This window comes from Polyodon spathula, chromosome 2, assembly GCF_017654505.1.
Source record: "Polyodon spathula isolate WHYD16114869_AA chromosome 2, ASM1765450v1, whole genome shotgun sequence".
NCBI classification, from domain to species: Eukaryota; Metazoa; Chordata; class Actinopteri; order Acipenseriformes; family Polyodontidae; genus Polyodon; species Polyodon spathula.
Genome location: NC_054535.1, coordinates 19,204,067 through 19,227,344, shown reverse-complemented (window position 1 = coordinate 19,227,344; position 23,278 = coordinate 19,204,067). Strand labels below are relative to the sequence as shown.

General features: G+C 39.2%; 1 protein-coding gene across 2 annotated transcripts in view; it reads right to left on the bottom strand.

Moving 5' to 3' along the window:
* LOC121331106 (F-box only protein 41-like) overlaps positions 1-18,510 on the bottom strand; it is a 64,380-nt gene extending 45,870 nt beyond the window's left edge. Inside the window, exons 1-2 of one of the 2 annotated variants that reach the window (XM_041278298.1) lie at positions 18,252-18,510; positions 2,620-3,697 (exon numbers count right to left, since the gene is read on the bottom strand). In XM_041278298.1, coding sequence (XP_041134232.1) covers positions 2,620-3,380 — 761 coding nt within the window. In that variant the 5' untranslated portion in view covers positions 3,381-3,697; positions 18,252-18,510. The remainder of the gene's footprint in view (positions 1-2,619; positions 3,698-18,251) is intronic. The other variant, XM_041278308.1, reaches the window with a different exon arrangement.
* Between the last annotated feature and the right edge of the window lie 4,768 nt (positions 18,511-23,278).

Sequence of the window (23,278 nt, the reverse complement as noted above, 5' to 3'; positions counted from 1 at the left end):
TTAAGCATGGCTAAACACACCTACACATTGGATTCGTATTTCACGAAACACAGTAAAATGACCAATTACAGTGACAGCCTTCAAGACGAGGAAGAACAGTCACAGAAGGATGGCCCCAGTGTCAGAGTTGGACATGGACACAAAAAATACAAACCCAGCACTGGAGCCTACGGAAAGGGATCTGTTACATGGTCTTGAAAATACTGTCAGATTTACTGAAGCAGATCCTATAAACCAGATACTTCATTCCCAGTGCGTGAAGTGAAGAAGTTTAGAAAAGAGTGGTATGTAACCTACGGTTTGAATACAGTCCAGCACTGGATATAGCATTTTGTTTCCCTTGTTGTGCATTTGGTAGAGGTGGGTGCACAGAGGATTTTCTAATTGGAAAAAGGCAACTGAAAAATGTAACGATCACCAAAAAAGCACTTCATGTTTCTGCAGCTGTGAAGCTTACTGCTTACAGAGATTCCCAAAAGACTGGTAGTGTTGCTACTAAACTAAATACAGAATGTGACAAGTTGAGGAAAACAGGCAATACTTGAAAACTGTGTGTCAAAGTTTAATTTTCTGTGGCCATGCCGGTATTGCACTTTGCGGCCATGACGAGACTGCAGAGCCCGGTGTTACGACAGGGCAGCACATGTGAGGGGGCCTTACAGTGGAGTTGCCTCTCGTATTTGAAAAGAAAACCCGTTGGCAATGTATGTGTACTATTATGCACAAATCCTGAGTCTGTGTATTGTGGGTGTATGTAGCAGCGTAACACCACATGATGAGCAATATATCTTCACTACACACCTTTACTGGGGGATCATCTAAACGGCATGCCATTTTTGAATCTTTGTAAAAGGTTACAACTTTAAAATCGCTTAGTGACACAAGATGGATTTGCAGTTCTGAAACGTTCTGAAAATCCTTCTCGATAACAAGCTTTCGTTGCTTTGGCCGACATTTCTGGGGGGTTAAAGCCAATGGTATAATGATGCTGGATGGGGCGGTCAAGCCAATGCATAATAATGATGCTGGATGGGGCGGCCAAGCGAATGGTACCATGGCATTGATTACCAACTTTCACTTTCTTTTCCCTTGCCTTCTGATGTGATGAGTTCTAACACAGTGCAACATGCTTTCTAAAGCTTTGCAGTACTCCAACCTCATCTATGCTTCTGTCAAGGACATGGCTTGCACTCCTGTGGACACAACAGTGTCAATGAGAACTGAAGATTTTTTCTTGCTTTTGTGGAGGTAAGCAAGTGATATCTGCATACAGAATAACTACCAAAGCCTGCAGTTGCCAAGGCAAAGATTTATCCAAGAAAAAGTTGAACTGAAGCGGTTCAGGATTTTTGCCATACAGTGTTTTAGATAAAACTGCAAATTCAATAAAATAAATATTTAAGGAGAATGATATGGAAGGACTGACTGCACTAAACAGCATCCTGACAACATCTTCTAAAAGCGTCAAGGAGTCTCATTTGTATTTGATTTGCGAAAACTACGATATTCGTAAGGAGGAATTGACAGCAGAGTTGGCTGTATTCAGTAAAATGCTTGAAAAGAAATGGATAGCCTCTTTCAACTCTTCCTCATGTACCCGTGAGCACTGCATCATGCAAAAGGAACTTTTCCTGTCTTCATTTTGGGTCTCAAACCCTGCCCCTGGGTTAAAGAAGAGTCCTGTTCTTCCTTGCTTCAGCTGGGGGGGGAGGGGGGGGGACGTTGCCAAGCGGTACTCAGAAGAGCTATCCTGAACAAACACCGTAAAATAAGCAAACACTGCCTGCAGCATCTAAGTGCATCTATAGAAGCATCATAATGTCTCTGAAATTGGTCTTTTACAAGCCTTGTGTAGTCTTGTGTCTAATGATAATGACATGGGTTTAAAAGGAAATACTGCCTCCGACACTAACCTTATTTGAACTGTTTTAGTGCAAACCTCATGTCTGGTAGTGCATCTTGTATTCCTAGAGACACCACTGCATATTCTAAATGCAAAACACACAATGCATTGTTCTTTGTCCTAGTTTCTCCCAGTTCATACTATAGTGACTCATAACAAATGAAGTACAGTACCATAACACAAGCACAACAAATAATGATAGTGCTCCTTCACTGCAGTAATCCGTACAGCATGTCTATTGATGTCGAGGTTATAAAATCAATAGACGTACAGTATGCAACCTTTTGATTATTGTACGATTGGTTGTTGTGGCAGTTTAATTTGTGTTAATTGTTTAGAACTTTATTACTAACGATATAACTTGCTAGAATATATCTGGGCTGCAATAATTAACCATTTCATTTCAGTCTGTCTTTTATTAATTGCTCTTATTGGTCTTATAGTAACTATAAATACTCTAGGAAGGTTTCTATACCTTTATATATATATATATATATATATATATATATATATATATATATATATATATATATATATATATATATATATATATATAATATAAATAATATAATATATATATATATATCATATATATATGATATATATACTTATATATATATAGATATATATAGATATATAATGTTATAGGCCAACCACTACTTACTCGAGAGAACATACTTGGGATGGATGAGCTCAATGGTTAATTGTCTACTCACTGCTGCTTCCTGTTGAGCTCCTGCTCTTTGGAAACCAGGTCCTGCTTGAGGTTGGCCAGCATCTCGACGGAGACGTCCACCTGGCGGGAGAGCTCGGAGGCCTTGTCCTCCAGATGCTGCTTCTCCTGGCCAAGCCGCACGCTCTCCTGCTTGGCCTTCTCCAGCTCACAGCTCCTCTTCTCCAGCTCCACCTGCAGACGGCCCACACGAGCTGTAATCTTCTGCTCAACCTCTTCTGAGAGCTTTTCCAGCCGCTCGTCCAGCTCCAGCTTCTCGAAGGCCCGCACCTTCAGCCTGGCCAGCCCTTCCTCGTAGGCGGCCTCCACTGCGTTTGCGGCAGCAGTAGCTACTGAGATGGCAGTGGAGGTGGGAGTGGAAGTGGGAGTGGGAGTGGTGGAGGTCATTCCTTTTTTGACAAAAATCTCATTAAGGGGAATCTCTACATTGGGGATGTAGCGAGCAGCAGCTGTTGTCAGGCCCAGGTCATCAGCGCATGGCAGGTCGAAGGGGTAGCGGTGTTCCTTGGCGCTGAAAGAGGTACTCTCAAAGACGTCCTTTCGGCTGCCCACAGGGCTCAGCAGGGGCCCATCAGATACCAAGGGGACGAGGGTGGCGTCGCACACGCTGTTGGACTTAGACAGGACGTAGAGGGTCTCGTAGGTGTGGTTGTACTCCAGGTGGGCTCTCAGGGAAGACAGGCTCCGGAAACGTTTGTGTTCTCCGCAACGCGGACAGCGGTAAGGTAGGTCCAGAGAGGCCATTCCTCACTCACGATCAACCGAGACGCCAGCTGCTCAGCGCGCTTTCCAAGGGGGACAGTGCTCCTCTCATTGTGAACCCCGGCAGCATGTTATCAGGATAGTCCAGTGAAAACTATGGCCATTGCCCACATGCTGAGAAATCATCGGCAACACATTATTATTATTATTATTATTATTATTATTATTATTATTATTATTATTATTATTATATCATTTTTTTATAAAGAGGGGGTTAAAGGGGAGCAGAATGGAAGTAATATTGTCCGGTTCCGTCGACGCTCGGTAATGGAGAAGCGTCAATCTCTTTCTGTTACATCCTGGAAGAAAAAGAGACGAACAGAGTGAGAATCACAAATATGTGCAAGCTTTAGAAACTGTGCAGCCATCTTAATGATCAAATGGGCAGTTATTCGTACTGTACCTGCCAAAACTTCTGCAGCCTTTTCAAAAAATGATTTACACTTCTTATAGTCAGTTCTTAAGACATTTGTTCCAATTCTATATCTTGATGTATATTTTTAATACCCAGTACATTTGTTTTACTTTCCTGTCAGGCTATATTTAGCACACCCACCTCAATCAAACACAAAGAGTTTCAGATGCTAGCACAATCCTGTTTTCAATCACAGATTAAACCCATCCTGCAATCTACTATAATGGCCCTACATCAGCATTAAGCATAGCATTGAAGGTACTAAAAAAAGTGTTAAATTACAACAAAGTCCACTTACAAATCACTGTACAGTACATCAGAAAACTAGGCATTTCAACTGAGTTGCCTAACTGCTTTTCCATTGAGTACAAATATTATAATTTACTGGATGTAACTGTTCACTAAGTTCAGAAATCACAACCTATATCCAGGGGTAAACACTGTAAATATGATGTATTTGACTTTATATGCTCTTACAACATTTATAAATATCAAGAAACGAGTGGATATAAGCAGATAATGTTTCATGAACTAAATGTATCAGGTATGTTGTTTTTTTTTTTTCTTAACTGATAATAATGGATTAAAGAATTTATTATTTTGAGAAACAAAAATCAAGAGTACAGTCCATTATTGCTGAGAATAAACATATTATGTCATTGCAATCACTCAGGAGGTATTGTAAGGCCCATCAGGTCACAGAATAACATGTTTTTATGCATGTATATCTAAGCAGAATACATAGTAATAACAAAATAGTTAATGTTTAAAAAAAGTATAAAAAAAACAAAATATTGCATTGAAAAAAAAGCAAAAAGTTTGTAAAGTATTTTATAATGTTCCCCACAGTGTTACGAAAAAAGGACACCAATTCCAAGATGTTACTGTAAAATATATATTTTTAGTGAATTTTATAGGAAGAGGCAACTACAGCCAAAAAAAAACCTTGGACCTGGGAGGGGGAGGCATCCACCTGAAAAACGCTGGGTTTAAAGGTTTACAATCTTGTCTTTGCTGGGGACCAACGTTGCTGGGATGCTTATTAAGATGCATCAACAAGCCATCTTTGTTGTTTTTCCACCATTCATTTATGTGTAGTGGTAAACTAACACAAATACAATCACCTTACGTTTTCTGAACGAGGTGGGGCTGTGCAGTCAAAGCTCAAACAGACTGAGGTTGCACATGCTTGACCATCAATGGTGATCAAACGATACAATGGATCGATACATCTACCAAGCCCTAATTTTCAATGTCCCAGGATGAAGAATGACTGCCGAAGGAAATATTTTGGCTTTAAAGAAATCTCCAATCTACAACTGTGTCATCTTCTTAAGGCCAATTTTATCTAAGTTGAAATAACAATGTCATTGTTTGTAGCTTCTGTCCCATCGCCTACTAATATAGCAGATGCCTTTTTAGAGGGAAGGTCAATTACCATTTCCACTCTTTCTCTATAAGCTGACTCCAACTCCTGATGTACAGGCGTTTTAGTTTGTTGCATGACACGAAATAATTGCCAACTATTACTGCTTTTTCTTGACGTTCTTTCAGTTCACTGCTGAACCTCAGATTTTTAAAGATCTTGTGTATAACCTGTCAAGTTTCTCTGAATTTTGTACAGTTTTTCTACCAAAATGTACGCACTATTTACAGTAGGCTCCATCAAATTCTGCAAAGACATGTATTGTGTTTAATATGTTTTTTCTTTTATTTATTTCTAGTATATACTTTTTTTTAAAACTGTACAACATTTACAGCTATTTTTGCTCATCTAACATCTTGTCCCATGATGGCCAAGTGGAACACTGCTGCAGCAGGGTGATCCTGGTTTCATACCCTGAGGGCTTTTTTTTTATTTATTTTTTTGGGAGGGCAACATTCTTTGTCTGCACACCTCTCACTGAAAAATAAATAAATGCATACACGAAATGAATACATAAACACATTGCCATGAGATTTACAGTTTGAATTTTATTTTAAAATAATAAAATATTGTACAGATAATCTCATATATAAGAATTCTATTTAAATCACTATAAACATATTTATCAACCTTCATGTTTTAATAATTTCACAAATTGTTGGATTGTGCATGTCCAATAAATAACTAATAACGCTTCTGTTCAAATCTAGTAAAACATTTTTTTTTTTTTTTTTTTAATATAGCGTTAATATAGACACTGAGTGTACAAAACATTAGAAACACCTTCCTAATATTGAGGTGCACCCCTTTTGCCCTCAGAACAGCCTCAATTCATCGGGCATGGACTCTACAAGGTGTCGAAATCGTTCCACAGGGATGCTGGCCCATGTTGACTCCAATGCTTCCCCACAGTTATGTCAAGTTGGCTGGTAGTGGATCTCTACTCTGAATAGCTTGTTCCATCTCTTCCCACAGATGCTCAGTTGGATTGAGATATGTTGACTGGGCAGGCCACTGCAGTAAGCTGAATTCACTGTCATGTTCGTGGAACCACTCCTGGACAATCCTAGCCTTGTGGCATGGTGCATTATCCTGCTGAAAAAATCCATTAGCAGAATGAGATGAAGGGATGGACCTGATTGGCAATGATGTTCCGATATCCTGTGGCATTCAAACATTGCTCCACTTTTATCAAGGGGCCCAATGTGTGCCATGAAAACACACTTCACACCATCACACCACCACCACCACCAGCCTGCAATGTTGACACGCGGCATGATGGATGCATGTACTCATGCGGTTTTCTCCATATCCTAGTCCTCCCACCAACTGAAACAGCAGGAACTGGGATTCATCAGACCAGGCAATGTTTTTCCAATTCTCCAGTGTCCAGTGTTTTTGTTCCTTAGCCAACTGCAACTGCAGTTTCTTGTGTTTTGCTGAAAGAAGTGGAACTCTGTTAGGTCGTCAGCTGACATACCCCATTCGTGTCAAGGCAGGACGAGTAGATGACCGCTGGAACATTGAAGTGCTTAACTGTGAATTAAACTTTAAATCAATCCGTGCATACATACCGGCTTTTTCTCTTAACATTCTAATCTACATCTACCATCTGATAACATAAAAAGCTACTTAAATATACTTTCTGACGGTGTTCTAGAGACAAGCAAAATCATGTCTGTGACAGGACACCGTAATGAAGGCTCAATTCGCAGCTACTGGACAGCAAATCAACAGGGAAGACATGACTGGTTCGCAATTCTGTCATCGGCTGGATCCAAACACCACCCTCCCTCAAAACCAACCAGTTAAACTGCCAACCCTGTTTCAGTTCTTTCCGCACCAGCCAATCTACTCCCTAGCTGCTTAAATGACGCTCCGCCTCTAACAGGTTAAGTTAAGTTTAGGCTAACAGGTTAAGTTAAGTTTAGGCTAAGTTTTGAGTCAGACTTGATACTACACGGCCTATTCAACAATTGTACATGTCCAGATAAATTATAATAAGAAAGAGTAAGACACCAATAAATAAATATGTTTGCAATAATAATATTTTTAATAATAACATTTTCTCTACGTTTTTTTTTTTTTTGTATTCTAATCATGTTAGGGACTATTTTCCTCAGCTGAATGTTGCCTGGCGAAATATCAGAAGTTCAAGGTAAATACAGGTTTTAAATTTTTTTTTTAAAAGAGAAAATAAAGAAATAAAGCATTTTTTAATAGCGATAGAGCCCTCTTGATGTGTAGTAGATGGCCCACGACCTCACCTATAGCTGGGGACGTATAACTCCAGTCTCAGTCATCTACCACATGGTAGAGTCCGCATCGACAGGCTCTATCACTTATATATATATGCTACCACATAGAGTCCGCATATATATCATAGATATATATAATATATATATAATATATATATATCTATATATATAGATATATATATTTAATGTTTCATCCGACATTGACTAACATTGAAAGAAGGAGAAAATAATACATTTTTTTGCCAGGGGAACTTTGTCTTGAAATGCTTCTAAACAGTAAACTTAAGGTTTTTTTTTTTTTTTTTTTTTTTTTTTGTTTGTTTGTTTGTTTTGTTTTTTTAAACATCCCAACAACGAAGTACACGTTTGACCACAAAATTACACAACCACTTCTTATAATGCGTTAATAACTTGGTGACTATAGTGGAGTTTTTTGTTTCTTTGTTTCTTTGTTTTTGTGACTTTACTAGATTGCTGCATTTAAACGTCAGGTTCATGTGTTAAAGCAGTATCACTTATTTGCTAATTTACAAAAAAAAAAAAAAAACGTGATTACCAGTAATACCTTAAGTTTAAAAGATTAGTCTGAGTGTTACCAGAAGCACTCAGGCAGCCATTTATGGGTTTCTTTGTAACCAATGTAAAAAATCTTGCTGTCCCGAGCAATGGACAAAAGGTTGAAACTGGCCGGGCACTGCCCCATAAGAAACCATGTTTACACGCTAGCTTATATGTTTGTTTGTTTTTCTTAAAACAAACATTTGTTTTATTCAATAACATCCACTAAATAATAAGTGGCTATCAAAAGCAATTTCAAACATCATATCAAATATTATTTAACACAGATTGTGTAATCTAAAATGCATGCTTCAATAGCTGTACTTTTATATAGGCTGCATTCGTTCAGTTGTAATTTAAAGTAATAGTTTTAGTGGCTCCTCTGGTGCAGTGGACTAGCAGTACTTTGAGTACCTCATAATTCATCGTCTACATTTCCCAGCTGTGGAGTTTGACTAATAAAAGGTTTTGAGTATTACTGGCAGAGCCCTATTTGAAGTCATGTCTGTGAGTTTTCAGTGAAAGTCAGCACAAAGGATAATGACAGGCCAATACTCATCTCTAACCTCTAAGCTACACAGCATCCAGCTTTCTTTTTGATGAAGTGAGAAAACAGCGAAACAAAAAATGCAAAAATTCTTCAGAAAAAAGGCTGTTAAAAAAAAAAAAAAAAGCCTCAGTGACAGCTACAAAACACCCACACATAGAACAACTTAATTAGCTCTGGCTTGCCTTTACATTCAATAAGCACAGGCATTACAAAGAGAAAACCTGCACAGCCCATACGGTACATCCCTCTCTTGCCAATTTCTCTAAACTGCACTCAAATATACTGTTTATACAATCACACCTTGTCACAAATGTATTGCACAATTAACATAAAATTGCACTGTACTGAAAACAAAATAACTGTAACTACACTCGTAGAAAATACATTAGATCATGTATCCATTGATCACAAGTGTAAAGATCATTGTGCAGTTGCTGTATGACTTCTAGAACTGTTACTCAATGCTTAAGAGCATTTAAAATAATATCCAGATTTATCAGTAGTTTGCATGTACTCAGCTAAAGGAATACTCACACACAGAAGGGAGGATGAGATTTTGCATGCAAGTTTTACATTTGGAATGTGGAAGGACATGTACAGTAGATACAAATTATTAAACCACAAAACCAAGACATCCTCAAGATCTGGGTACTGAGCAAATAGGAAACGCTGATTACTTGCATTCAGTTGGCTGTTCATAGGCCTGTATTATTGTACTTCAGTCTTCCAGAATGGCTGACAAAGAAAGCAACATTTTTCATCCATGAATGGAGGTGCACGGTGGGGAACATCTATGGAACTATTTTGTTAGCAGCAATTGATTTAATGATGATTGCAATGATTTAATGATGTGCTAGTATTAGGATTTGTATATTTTTCGCTATTGATACTTTATTGCACGGTGTGTAGCAATTTGACCAGTTGAAGGGCGTTTATTAAGTGCTTTGTAATCCTACGTGGATATAGGGCCCTATTGACGACACTTTACATATTGTTTTAAAGAAATATTTTATTTAAAAAAAGGTTTTATGAACTGAAAACTGTATTTACTTCATAAAAATAATAGCCCTTTACAAAACAGTTCTTACAGTTCTGTGCTTCAGCCTCTTTAATGGTAAAAAAACGAACTGTGCAGAGATAAAGGTTGGCATCAATGGGTTTCATGACACTGACACCTGTAACATACTATTAAAATCGTAGCAGAGCATCCAAAACATGGAACCTTGGAGAGACGTGCAATAAGATGAACTGTCACTTAGACCTGTTTCTCTGTACCTTTCTCTGTACCTCTGTAACTATAGGGCTGCTTCAACCACATGTTTGATTACAAAGCTGCCAGTTTAATACCAATTTAATAATTCACACATGACTGACTCACAGTTCTTATAATTTCCAATGACACAGAACAAACCTAATTCCAATGGAGAAAGCATTACTCTATATGGAATGTTCACAGATTTCCATTCTCTTTAACATGCCAAGTGCAGATAAGCCTGACAACAGATCCCAGGAGATAATCCATCGTTTACTGTATGAAACACAATAATCAGTGATAGATAGGTGTGCAATATCACATATTACAGTACATAGTTATGTTTTACTAAAAAAAACTATTCTTTTGAAGCTATTTCCGAGTACAATTTTAATTTGTGTGATTTATAACAGGTTAATACGCTGTGTGTAGGATGTCTCTTTTTGTATACGAGAAATCATTTCACACAGTTTGAGCAGATAAGAGACACATGTTGTATTAACTTATTGTTTATTAGCCTAGATGAACATGTCAAAACTAATGAAAAACTACGTCACCATAACCTAGATACCCTCAAGAATTTCAGCTAAACAATGTCCATATCAAGTTTGATCACAATAACCAAGATATACCTAAAAATGCAAGTGTAACAAAGTAAGGTTTTTTATAGTTTCAAATATGTCATCATACCAACGAAGTCCCAAGTCCCATATGCAAGTTTATAACCCCTCAGCTCCAAGCTAGTGCCATAAGAAGCCCACATTGTTACTTTTTCCTCTAGATCAATACTCAGAGAATGCACAAGTGAAGAAATAGTCAGTTTGCATAGAACTATGTGGTACTTTAGCCTCACCAAAGTGGCCATAAGCAATGCTCAAATGCATGACTAATACAAAATCCCTGAATACCAACATATTTAGCTAGATGCTTGTAGATCTCATTAACATCTATCCAAGCATATCTGTTGGTAATTATTTGGAGTCCCCATGCGCAAGTTATTACAGCCTAAACTTGGTACAAATAGCAAAAATTCTAATTTCAAGGGGGCTTAATGACCAGTGGTGGGACTTGAAACCAAAAGTTTTTCACAGAATTTAGAAGACTGGCTCCTAAGGTTCTTACATTAATACTTACATTTTTGGACCCACATCCCCTACAGGGTAAAAGGTTAGGCTGACGTTCGAACAAAACTTGTCAGTTGCCAGAAGTGAGTAGGGTGCTCCAAGTATTTTTTTCTGAAAAGCCCTATTCAACACGAGTAGAACAAGGTGCTACACAATGGTAGAATCTAAATTGCACCCAGGGTGATTTTTCTTGTCAAGGCCCCTTTCTCACTTTAGGTTGACCTTTGCAAGGTCACAGGTCGAAGGGGACATTTAAAAAAAAATAGTGGCTATCATTTCTAAACTCAGTGTGTCTGAAAACCCCCAGGTGAATTTTTCTATGAAAATCTGAGACGGACAGGCAACGACATGGTTGAGTTGGCATGGAATGACCCATGCCCACTTTCATGCAGATACAGATGAAAATGAAGCAGGTGCTTCACATCCCTTGAATATTTTCCATCAGTACAAACAATGAAAATCTACTTGGACACCACCCTCAAAGGAGTACTTTAAGCTTTAAGCTGAGGGGACACTAGTCTACATGTTACCAGAAAAATGTAGAATGGGCTACTTTTTTGTTGAAAGTGACGTGCAAGCTACAAGTTTCAGGCAACTTTGTTGCAAGCAACTGTATCAAAGGACTGTTGATTTTGTAAAAGCAACATTAGGTCATAGACTAAATGAGCCAATGAAAGGGATGTAAAAATTCGTGTGACTAGATTCTTCGCTGGCGGAAAAAATGAAGTAAAATGGTGGAGAAAATGAATGTGCTAAACTGCAGCGGTGTGTTAACAGAATATTACACTTTAGTTCCCAAGTTGTGTTTTCAGTGGTCATTTTTTCAAATACAGGTATTTTTGACATTTTCATTTTGGCCCGTACCAACCCTTGTCTGTTTTTTCAGGGAACACAAAAAAGATGCATAATCAGATATTCATCACACTCGTTTAACCATCACTGAAGTCACAATTTTATAGGGTCGGATATGTGAGTGCTGACTGTATATCATTCTTAGACATCATCATTTTGTACAAAGAAACAGACTCATTCATACCTGAGATATGATTGTTCACATCCTAAAGCCCAATTATAAAGACTGAGACAAATTTGTAGTGATGATAGTGATTTTTCACAGAAAACAAATGAAATGTTTGCATTTTTCAGAAACTGTGGTTTTCCAGACAGAACCGTAAGAGAAGCTCAGTTACGTGTATCTACGATAAACAAAAAGGATGCTTTGTACAAAAGCAACACACAAAATACTAATACTCATACCCCCCTAGTTCTTACCCATCAACCTGTGACCAAAAAAATAACAACATCATACAAATACATTTTAGCATTCTCCAACAAGATCCCTCTACAGCTCCTGTTTTCAATAATCCATCATTGATGTTTTACAAAAGATAAAAATCTAAGCAAATATTTAGTCCATAGTAACATGCGACCTAGTTGTGACAATCTTAAAGGCTCATTTCCATGCAACAGGTCACACTGCGCTACTTGTAAATACATCCACAACAGCACAGTAATCAAAGGGGGAAAATCTTAATTTACTATTCATGAGAAGTTTACTTGCACTAGTAAAGGAATAGTATACTGCATTAGTTGTATGAAGTATAACAAACTGTACATCGGAGAAACAAAACATCATTTAGCTGATAGCTTCGTGGCGCATCTATGATGTATAAGAATTAACACCTCAGGGGCTCCCAAGTGGCGCATCCAGTAAAGCCGTTCAGTGCGGAATGCAGGACGTTCCCTATAGCCTGGAGATCACAAGTTAAAATCCAGGCAACATCACAGCCAACCATGACTGGGAGTTCCCAGGGGACACCATACAATTGGCCGAGCACTGCCCAGGTAGGGAGGGCTTAGGTCAGCAGGGGAATCCACAGGTCACCGCGCATCAGTGACCCCTATGGCCGATAGGGCGCCTGTGGTTCTGCAGTGGAGCTGCCAGATCTGTGTTGTCCTCCGGCACTATAGGTCTGGTGGCATCACTGTGGATCCGCAGTGTGAAGCAGCCACCATTTCCCAAACAGTGAGCCAAGGAAACATATAATAATTGGGCATACTAAATTGGGGAGAAAACCAGGGTAACAAATTGGAGACAACTAAATTTATAAAACATAAAAAAGAATTAACACCTCTACATCGCCTGCTGCCAGACATTTCAACACAAATGACCACACTGCAGAGTAAAAACAATAAATGAAGATTTTGCCTCTTTGATTACTGTGTTGCTGTGGATGGCAAAAGGGCAACTGGAAGGTATACCAAATATTTCACAATATCTCAAAATGAAGAAAAAAGACTGCAACTTGCAACATTTGCTTATCGGTGCTTTCCTTTCACAGCAGTACTACATGTTTATAGTATTATCTCAGTTGCAAGTAAGCTGATTTTTCATTTTATTCATTGTATTGCTTGCAAACGGTATCGGAATACTAACAGCTATATCGTATCTTAGCTTCAGCTAACAAAAAATACCAGTAGTACGCAATATATGACGACATCTCTCTTCAGCTAACCTAAATAAAACACATTTCTCTTCAGCTAACCTAAATAAAATAGCACTCAGTAAGTTTCCTTTGTTAGTCTGAAACTTGAAAGCCTATGGTATACCAAAAATGCATCTGTTAAATACAGTATTCTAGGCTGTAGTGCAACTGGTAATTTGCAGTAGTAATATATATCTATATATATGTATATATACTACACTGGCCTTACCGGGGCACTGCAGTCGCTTTGGCCGCAGTCAATAACCTGGACTGTCACCAGAAAAGGAACGAGTGGTGGCCTATTTCAGCCAGTCCCTCAGTAAGGCCGAACGGCGGTACTGTGTGACCCAGAGGGAGCTACTCACAGTTAGGGAAGCAGTCCGCCATTTCCGCCACTACCTCTGCGTACTCCTATTCACCACCCAGACCGACCATGCTGCCTTTCAGTGGCTGCTGTCATTTAGAGAACCCGAAAGGCAGGTGGCGCACTGGATAGAGCAGCACCAGTCCTTTGATTACAAGATCCAGCACAGAGCCAGGGAACACCCCATAAACGCAGATGTACTGTCCCACTCCTGCACCGAGGAGGACTACAGCCACTGCCACAGACAGGATATCCAGGAGCAGCTGTTGACGGCCATGGAGCAGAGTGAGGGCGAAGATCTGGAGTGGCCCCTCTGCTGCAACCTGCAGCATGCGCACCATGGTCACTGCGGCAGAGTGGGGACAGCAGCAGGAGCAAGACCCAAACCCTCAAATGGTACTGCCACTCTGCTGTGCAGGACTCCACTAGCTGTATCCCTGCTCTGCTCATGCTGGGCAGGGAGCTTCTGAATTGTTGTTCGGCAAACCACTGTATACCACAGCATGCCAGGCAGCTGCTGGACCTCCTGGATAGTGCTCACCACTTTGCTGGCAACCAGCTCCAGGCTGTGGGCAGCCGCCAAAAGTTTAATTATGACGTTTGGATGATGGGTAGTACTTTTGTGCAGGGGAGCTGGTCTGAGTCTACAACCCGTGCCAGAAGCACGGCCGCTGTTCAAAACTGAACAGTACCTGCATAGTGTGTGTTGGGGAGGCGGTGTACCGGGTCCAGTTGCCACCTAGGGACCAGAAGGTGGTATTCGACAGGGACCGACTGGCCCCATACCAGGGATAAGGTGCTGTTCAGTCCAAACCGGGGCAAGGAACCCAGACTCACCATCCCCAAGGACACCAGTACCATCACCCGGGACAACAACACTACTGGTAGGGGGCAGCCCTGATGGAAGCTCTGCGTGGATGGCGGTAATCCGGCCATTATCAACCATCGTCGGCCACAATGGCAGCCATGCCCCCAGCTTATTTATGGGACTTTGAGCATCTCTTTGGGGATGATGAGAGCTAAAGGGGTGGGGGGGTTGGAACTCTCCTAGCTGCGGCAGCAACAGGTGGGGGCATGGCCTCTGGACTGTGCGAGTGTGTGTTGTAACGTTTATTGGTTGTTTTCGGTCTGTGTTTTTATCGGTTATCTTCAGTGCCTTATTTGAATAAATGTATCTCTTTGAGTAGCCAGAGAGACACCAAAGCTCGGCTGAGCAGGTTTTCAAGAGCTCGCAGAGACAGTGAGGGCCCAGCAGACCATGCTGGAGACCCTGCTGAAGTCTCAGGGTAGACTGCCCCCAACTCCCGCTCTCCATCCCCGGCCCCACCAAGACCCCCAAGCCCAGGCGAGTTGTCATTTACAGCGTCGAGGTCGGATGTGTCTGACCCCGCCACTTCAGTTGGGCAGGCCACAGCGAGGGGCTCCATACCATCCCTTCTGCATGTATCGCAGAGGGAGGAGTTCCGGGTTTTGATGCAGCGCACAGCTGCTGCCACGGACATTCCCTGGCCGGCAGAACAGGAGGGGAAGGGGAACCGTTTTTTTAAATAAAAAGGGCACCCACAACAAGCCCTCCCCTTGTGCCACGACTTCTTGGAGCTAGTTCGCTCATCTTGGAGCAACCCGGCGTCCGTTCCTTCAGGCTCCAAAACATCAGAGTCCCTGCTACCAGACTGATAAGATTTAAAGCACACAATGCTCCATCTAAGATTTTGGTGGTCTGAATAATTATGTATTCGTTTGCCTCAGTCTGCTGGTCCTTTTTTTGGCTGCTAAATCTCGTAATACAACACATGCAATTCATCGCATGATTACAGGTGTGTTTGGTTGACTAGACAATACGGTTGATCAAAGATCTGATAATTGACTCTTTACTGTGTGTATATACACTCTTGGATTTTTCAATGGTGGGAAAACCAGAATCTGCATGAATAAATGAATAAAGAAAGAAAGAAAGCCCCCCCGCCTTGTTTCCCCTCTGCCTCCCCTACCGCCCTCCCCCTTCTTTGTCCCCCCTTTCCAAACAAAAAAAAAAAAAAACGAAGGAAAGAAAGAAAGAAAAAAAAAAAAAAAAGAAAGAAAGAAAGAAAGAAAGAAAGAAAGAAAGAAAGAAAGAAAGAAAGAAAGAAAGAAAGAACAAATCTACAGTCTGTATCTTCATTTACATACTGCAAAACCACAATTACTGGTCAGGTATGATTTCAAGGCCCTGTCTGTTATATCTGGTAACCCCTCCTGTCTGAGGTCTCAAAGTTTAAATAATGTGCTGCGAGAGCTGTCACCAGTAAAGATGCTACGATAATCAGTGATCAATTGGCACTGCATAATCTAGAGACATCCGCCCACAGCCAAATGTTCTCAATTCATTGGTGTAAATCTTTTTCTCACTGATCAATCAATTAATGCAGAAAAAAAGACCAAACCTTGGCAACGGTTACCAACCCCCCACCCATAAAGAAATAGACTGGTTAACCTTTTAAATGCCATATCAAGTGGAGAGCTACTTCCCTGCTCTGTTACATCAAATTGTCTATTAAGATCAATATTGCTGATAGTACATTATAATTATATTATTGCACAGTGCTTCTAACGAGACCAATACAGGACGCCCCAAAAGAAGAAACTGTTCTTGGAAGGTTGTACAAACCTTTTTCTTTGTTTATTAACAGATATTTTCTTTAGAGCGAAAGGTTATATGGGTTTTCTCTTCAACGTCAAGACTGGAATTCTCTTTTGGTTCACACCATACCTGAAGTAGAGCCAGATTTTTTTGTGACTATTTATTCCATACAATGATTACTAGCAGGACCAACGGTATTTGTACCGGAAATGCATTCTTTATTGATACTCTCTACGGATTTTCCATTGTGGTTGCTGGTTTGAAATATTTTGAATGCAGATGAGCCCGGCTCTTTTGCATTGTGGTTAAGATGCTCACTTGTGGTGCGTGGGGTCGCCGGTTCGCCCTGTTGCACTCGGAACCAAAAACGTACAAACTTATGAATCCGAAATGATTTTTACGAGTTACTTGTTACCAGTTTGGTAACATACACATAATGTATTGGTATAAAACTTGCAAGAACTCACCAGGACCAACATAGAACTGTCCATACATCCAAATTATTTGTTTATTGTTAGTTTTATTCAGACAGAGTACAGCTGCTCTATTCCCTTCTGAAAACGTGCCTCTTCTTTTGCACTTGTTTCAAATTGAGGCCGCTGTTTAAATTTCCATTCACACAAAAATGTGAAAAGGGTAATCCATTTAGACAAGTCACATTTTATACACTGTGACGATAATAATAATAAAGATGATAATACAAAAAATATAATAATAATAATAATAATAATAATAATTTGAGGTTTTATGTAACTGGTTATCATTCATTCTTTTTGTGTACATAAATCTTTACAGTTGTTTAAATATTGATAACATGATATTTCAGAACATTCTACATAAATAGAGGGACAGAGAGACAGATAGAATGAAATAGCGCTTTGCCTTTTGAAGTACAATTCCGTAGCAGCACACTATAATGTTCTTTAGTTTTAAATCATATCAAATCTGCCAATTACCACATACGCGGCATGTCAGATTATACAGTTTTCTGTTCCCTGATTTTTTTCTTGTAATAAATATGAAAAACAAATTATATTGCCTTGTAGCAGTTACTAACCCCTTTGTCCTCTACAGGCCAGTTTATAATATGCCTATAGTGATGAACCTTCCCTATTAGTCACGTACTGGTCTGAATTAGATCAGATTAATTTATACGATTACTTAGAACTGATACAACTGAAGCGACCGAACGTCTCAAAACAGCTTCCCAGTTCAGTTTGGGATACGGGGGACTCCGTGAAAATCTAAACCGCAGGTTCACCTGTGTTAAGCTTTCTTGGCGGGTCATTGATTAAAGAAGACTTTCACGTGCCATCCTTCTACAAGTAGATTTCAGTTAGGAAGATGAACTAAATAGAATCACTGGGTGTGAAGAAAAATTGCATTTGGTCTATCAGCATCTTTTTTATTATTATTATTGTTTTTTTTTTTATCTATCAATAGCCTCTGTTTTCGACACCGTCATTACATAACGCTGATATTTAAAATATACTCACTATCCAAATACCAATATGCACATACATAAATAACTAAATAAATAAATAAACAAACAAACATATTACTGGAATTGAAATAGACAAGCACCATAGCACCGCAATGTAGCCAGACTTGGGAAAGCAAAAGAAATAAATATGAGTGAACATAGCTACCTTATCACCATTTTCTCAAAAGCACTGAATGCTGATGATAGTATCGCGGTGTTTTTCTTTTTAATATTAAATAATTTATATAACGTGCATTTATAAATGGCACAGCAGATTACCAAACATTGTAAAATAATATAAAACACAAATAACGCACCTCGGCATAAGCAGAACGTACAAAACAGGATAATTGTTCTCACCTCGATTTTTCCTCTCCGTTTTTTTTTTTTTTTTTTTTTTTTTTCCTAAGGAACTGCTTCAGCTGTGACGTCACTGGCGCCACTCTGCAGCAGAATAGTGAACTAGCCGGTAGCTGCAGGCGGAGAACAGTACAGAAACAGTACATAGGAGTAGAGTGTTGCATCTATCTAGAATATTTAAGATAAACAGATACATCACATTAAATATGTCTCGTGTTGACCGCACACATGTTTGTGAGTTAGTCTTCTGTGTTATGCCATACTGTGTGGGCAGCCTGATACTGTTAACAGAGTTTTCATGTATTTATTTATTTAACTCGCAATGCAGAGTTTTTGCTGAAACCCCGATTGTCTTCAAGCACGGCTTATTATTATTTAAATCCTAACAGGCAGTTTAAAGCGAAGGGCGGGTTTTATAGGAATTTAACGGGGTGCACCAGCAAACAGTGCATTGATTTATGTTTAGAGGGCCACAATGTGAAATAACGGTGTTACAATAAGGGACTGTCTCAAAACTTAAAACCGTGACTTGTGGCGTGTCTTTACTGTATCTAGTGATTGATGACACTGTGTATTTACAGTATAATCGTAAATCTCGAAAAACTACTCACTTCTAAATCTTTTGTAGTCATGTTTGTATTACTTTAGTATAAATACATGTTAATTTGGGTTCATATGTTGTTTTTTTCTGACTTTATGTGAACGAAAAGACACACATTTGCCCGTTTTCCCATTGGAAATAGTGATATTTTGAAATATCACTGTCCTGGTCACAAAAGCAAAGTTTGTGGGGAATAATAGCCATTTTCTATACTTTTGAGGCATAAGCAATTAGGAAATAACACTTACTACCCAGGAACAAAAATTGTGTTACATAGTGTGATTAGTCAGCCTGTATAAATGAACATGCTCTGTTATTCAGAATACACACTTAACCAGGGTTTTCAGAATAAGCCAGCGACCGTCGCAATCCACGTCTAAAATGATAGTTGCGCCGGCTACATTTCTTGAAAAATAAAGACTATTTTCGAGCATTATCATTCAGTAAATGTTTTTGTACTGTAATATATAATACACAAACGCTATTCCTACTGTAAAATATGTAGGTGCTTTTCACTGTGGGAGTTCATAGAAAAAAGACATGATGGGATATCAGCTGACCCCTTGTCAACTGATGCTACACAAATGCTTGCAAGTGAAGAGCAGCACTAACCCCAGTTTTGTGCAACAGTTGCGATGATAACCAGAAGTGTGTGAGTACTATTATGTAAAAATGCAGCTTAATATGAACAGTTGCATTCAATACATTTAGAACAAGAACAGAGAAAAACAAAAATACACTTTACACTATTTTTACACTATTTTAATGAAAGGCTGTAATGCAAAGTTCAATAATTAAACAGAAAAGGAAGTGAAAAGGACAACCATATCAAGCTGAAAAAAAGTTTTCTTTGTGAACTCCAATAAACCAACGTCATCTTTTGCCAGTCAAGTCGTACAGTGTTTAAATAAAGTTTTGCTTCAACACCGACAGATTTAAGTAATTGTGATACTTTTCATTATATTACTGAACTCTCCACCAGTGCTACCACTTCAGCGGCTACAACTTCCTCAAGTAGAGATACACAACTGCAATCTGAACAGGTGAGTGAACACCCGAATTTAGATGTTGGGTTTAACTGAACTGTATACAGGCATGTCAAATTGATGATTGATATTGCATATTGCTATATATTTTAGCATGTGGCGCCAGATACAACAGCAACAGGTCCTGTTCCAGCAGGCAGAGCATAGCCGTCAGCATGACTGGTCAAGGTGGATGACACAGCAGCAGCAGCAACATCAGAAAACCGTGGGGATGTTCTCTGAGTTCATGCAGAGCATTACTGAAGCTGTGACATCCAACACACCTACAGTTGACTTTGGCATTGATCCAGTTGCTACCTCTCCTGGCACAAGCCAAGATGCCCCCCTCCATCAGGGGACAATCTACGCGGCGTCCAGGTCACCCTCCAAAGAGAGGTGCCCATACCAGGGAAGGAGGACATACCCCATGACAGTAACATGTATAAATAAACAGTGTTAAAATAAAATTGCAAATTAATATATTGACTGTGGTTGTCTTTACATCATTAATATTTAACACAACGGTAAATCAAGCAAAACTTAAAATAAAGAAAGGAGAGAGCCTCTGACAGCACAAGCCTCCTCAGATTGCTGGTGTCCAGTTGAAACTGGTGGCTGAGGAAACCTTCACCCTGCCTGTCTCACAGGCGTCAGCCACTGATTCCTGAACACCTCATTTTGTTATTGACACAGGTTGTGCAGGATATCAGTATCCGCCACCTCCCCTTCAAGTGTCTAAATGCCTGTTCAACCACTGCCCGTATTTGCCCAAGAGGGGTGTTGAATGCTTCCTCAGCAGCTGTCAGCCATCCATACAGGTAGGGTCTCATAACCAGGGAAGTATGGGGTACACAGCATCACCGACAAAGGCACATCCTGATCCCTTATATTCAGTATTGCCTAAATGAAAGGGAAATATAGATTACTATTGTAAAAAGGATGCAAAATGTATGCAGAAGTCTAAATCTATTGTATTTTGACCCATACTGACATCCCCCAAACATTTTAAAGTATTACATATTGAGCGCTTACTTTGAAACTACAGCATTAAACACAGACACTGTAAAGTTAGCAATATAAGAGGAAAATGTAAAATCTTTATACTTTCATTATACACATAATTTCCATTAAGAATACATTAATCCCTTAGAATTATTACCCCGCGGAAGTGCATGTTGATGCATATACTATCCTGAAGAGCAGAACACCGCAGCATCATGCACAGATCCTGGCAGGCTACACAAGATGGCTCTAAAGCTTTGAAATAAAGTAATAAGACATGACAAAATGATTTAAATAGCTGTATTTTGACACATTATGGATTTGTGACTTTATAAGGTACTTTACAAGAAAAGTCATAATATACTGTATTCCTTACAGATATATTGTCAAGACCTAAGTAAAAGATTATACAGTGGTTTGCAGAAGTTTTCACCCCAACTGCAAATTTTTCACATTTTGTTGAATGACAAATAATGTGTGCACAGTTTTTCAAACAAACTTTTTTTATTCAAAGCTGTAGTGGTTAAACTGAACACTGTTATATGAGGAGGAGGTTAAATGTCAGGAAAACTTGTAAAGAAAATGTGCAAAATGAAATTTACTGGTTGCATAAGTATTCAGCCCCTTAAGTCAGTACTTGGTAGAAGCACTTTTGCAGCAGTTACTGCTATGAGTCTTTTTGGAAAGGTCTCTACTAGCTGAGGAGCAAGTACTGTATGAAAAGGGAAGCAATAAAACATTATTTATCTTTGCAAAAGGACCTAAGTACATTTAAGGCTGTAATGTCCAGAGATACTGGAAAACGTATTTTACTTCTCGTAGTCAACACAACCAGCAAGAAAGCCCCTGTTAAAGCTCAACCTATTCTGTGTTATGCTCTACCAGAAATGTGGGAGAGAGGATTGCTTCCAAAAGAGGAAACACTGGGGGCACTGTAATGCCTGCGTACCGACATGGAGGGATCGGCTCTGCTGTGTTGTACCTTCAGATAAGTGTCAGAGCTAAGAAAGGGTATTAGAAATCTAATGTTGAACTACAAAAAATAAAAAGATAAAACACATTGTAATTATTAATTGAAAGACAAAGCTATCCAACCAAAAATCTCAGGTACATAATTACTTTATGTCTTCTAATTTACCTACAGGACAGCATGCTAGAAGGTGGGCAGTGATTATTTTGCTATAACACAGAAGTAACTACAAAAACTCTCATTAATACTAATTAGAGAATTACTAAAATATCTGACAAACGTTTATACCAGAAATCATTTTCTTTCAATTGAAACGTTTGTTATTTAATTATTTTGTTTCTTTTACGATTTAATAAAAGTGATGGAATGCATCCAAAGACTAAATTGTTATATATTGTTACTGACATGATTTTAAGGTCACAGATTATTGTCAGCATCTTCATGCTCAAAGCAGGTTAATAATACAAAGTATTTTTTATTCCTCTAAATATTTAATCAGGACAATGCCCAGTTGATATGAAACATTGTATTTACTGTTGAGCACAGCAGAGGTGCTGCAGAGGAGCTGAGAACAAATCAGCAAAATGATATGCTTTTAAAGCACAACAAAACCGAGACATTTTCATCGAGTTAATAAAATGGCACTTAAATCAGAGTTATGATCAAAGAAGAAGACTTTAAGCTTGTAGGGGTCAAAGAAGGTCTAAAAAATATTGTGAGCACATTGGAGAAAACTGTGCTCCAGCTCAGCCACAAGGTGGGAGGATGGTTTTAAACTAACTGAGGACACAGAGGAAGACGGAATTGGTAAAGTGGAGTACATCTGACCTTGTTTCGAAGAGATGTATGTTGTGTCTGGAACATAAATTGATTGTGTTTAGAATATTGTTAGGAAAAAAGAGGGTAAGCAGAGCTCACAAAGTTTAGCTTCGCACACACACACACACACACACACACACACACACACACACACACACACACACACACACACACACACACACACACACACACACGCATACACACGTACACACACACAGAGTTAGGCAAGATATTTAAGACAGATGCTCATTAGTGCCAGTGAGAAAGTTTACCTGAGGCCATTGTCGTACCCGAGGTTCTTCCAGAAAATCTGGTAATTGATCTGTCTGATTCCTGTTTATAACTAAGGCTACATAGTTGTGTCTAATGTTAATGTTTGAGCTGTATGTGTGTAACTATGTGTGTAAATATTGGAAGTAATAAATGGAAACTTACTAACATAGCAGTTGATATTGTGCCAACTCATTTACAGACATCAAATTGCATTCCTTATAAGCTGAGAGACTGGATATGTCCAGTATGCCAACAATGGACTATGACAGGGGTTCTCATGATATGACCAGCAGG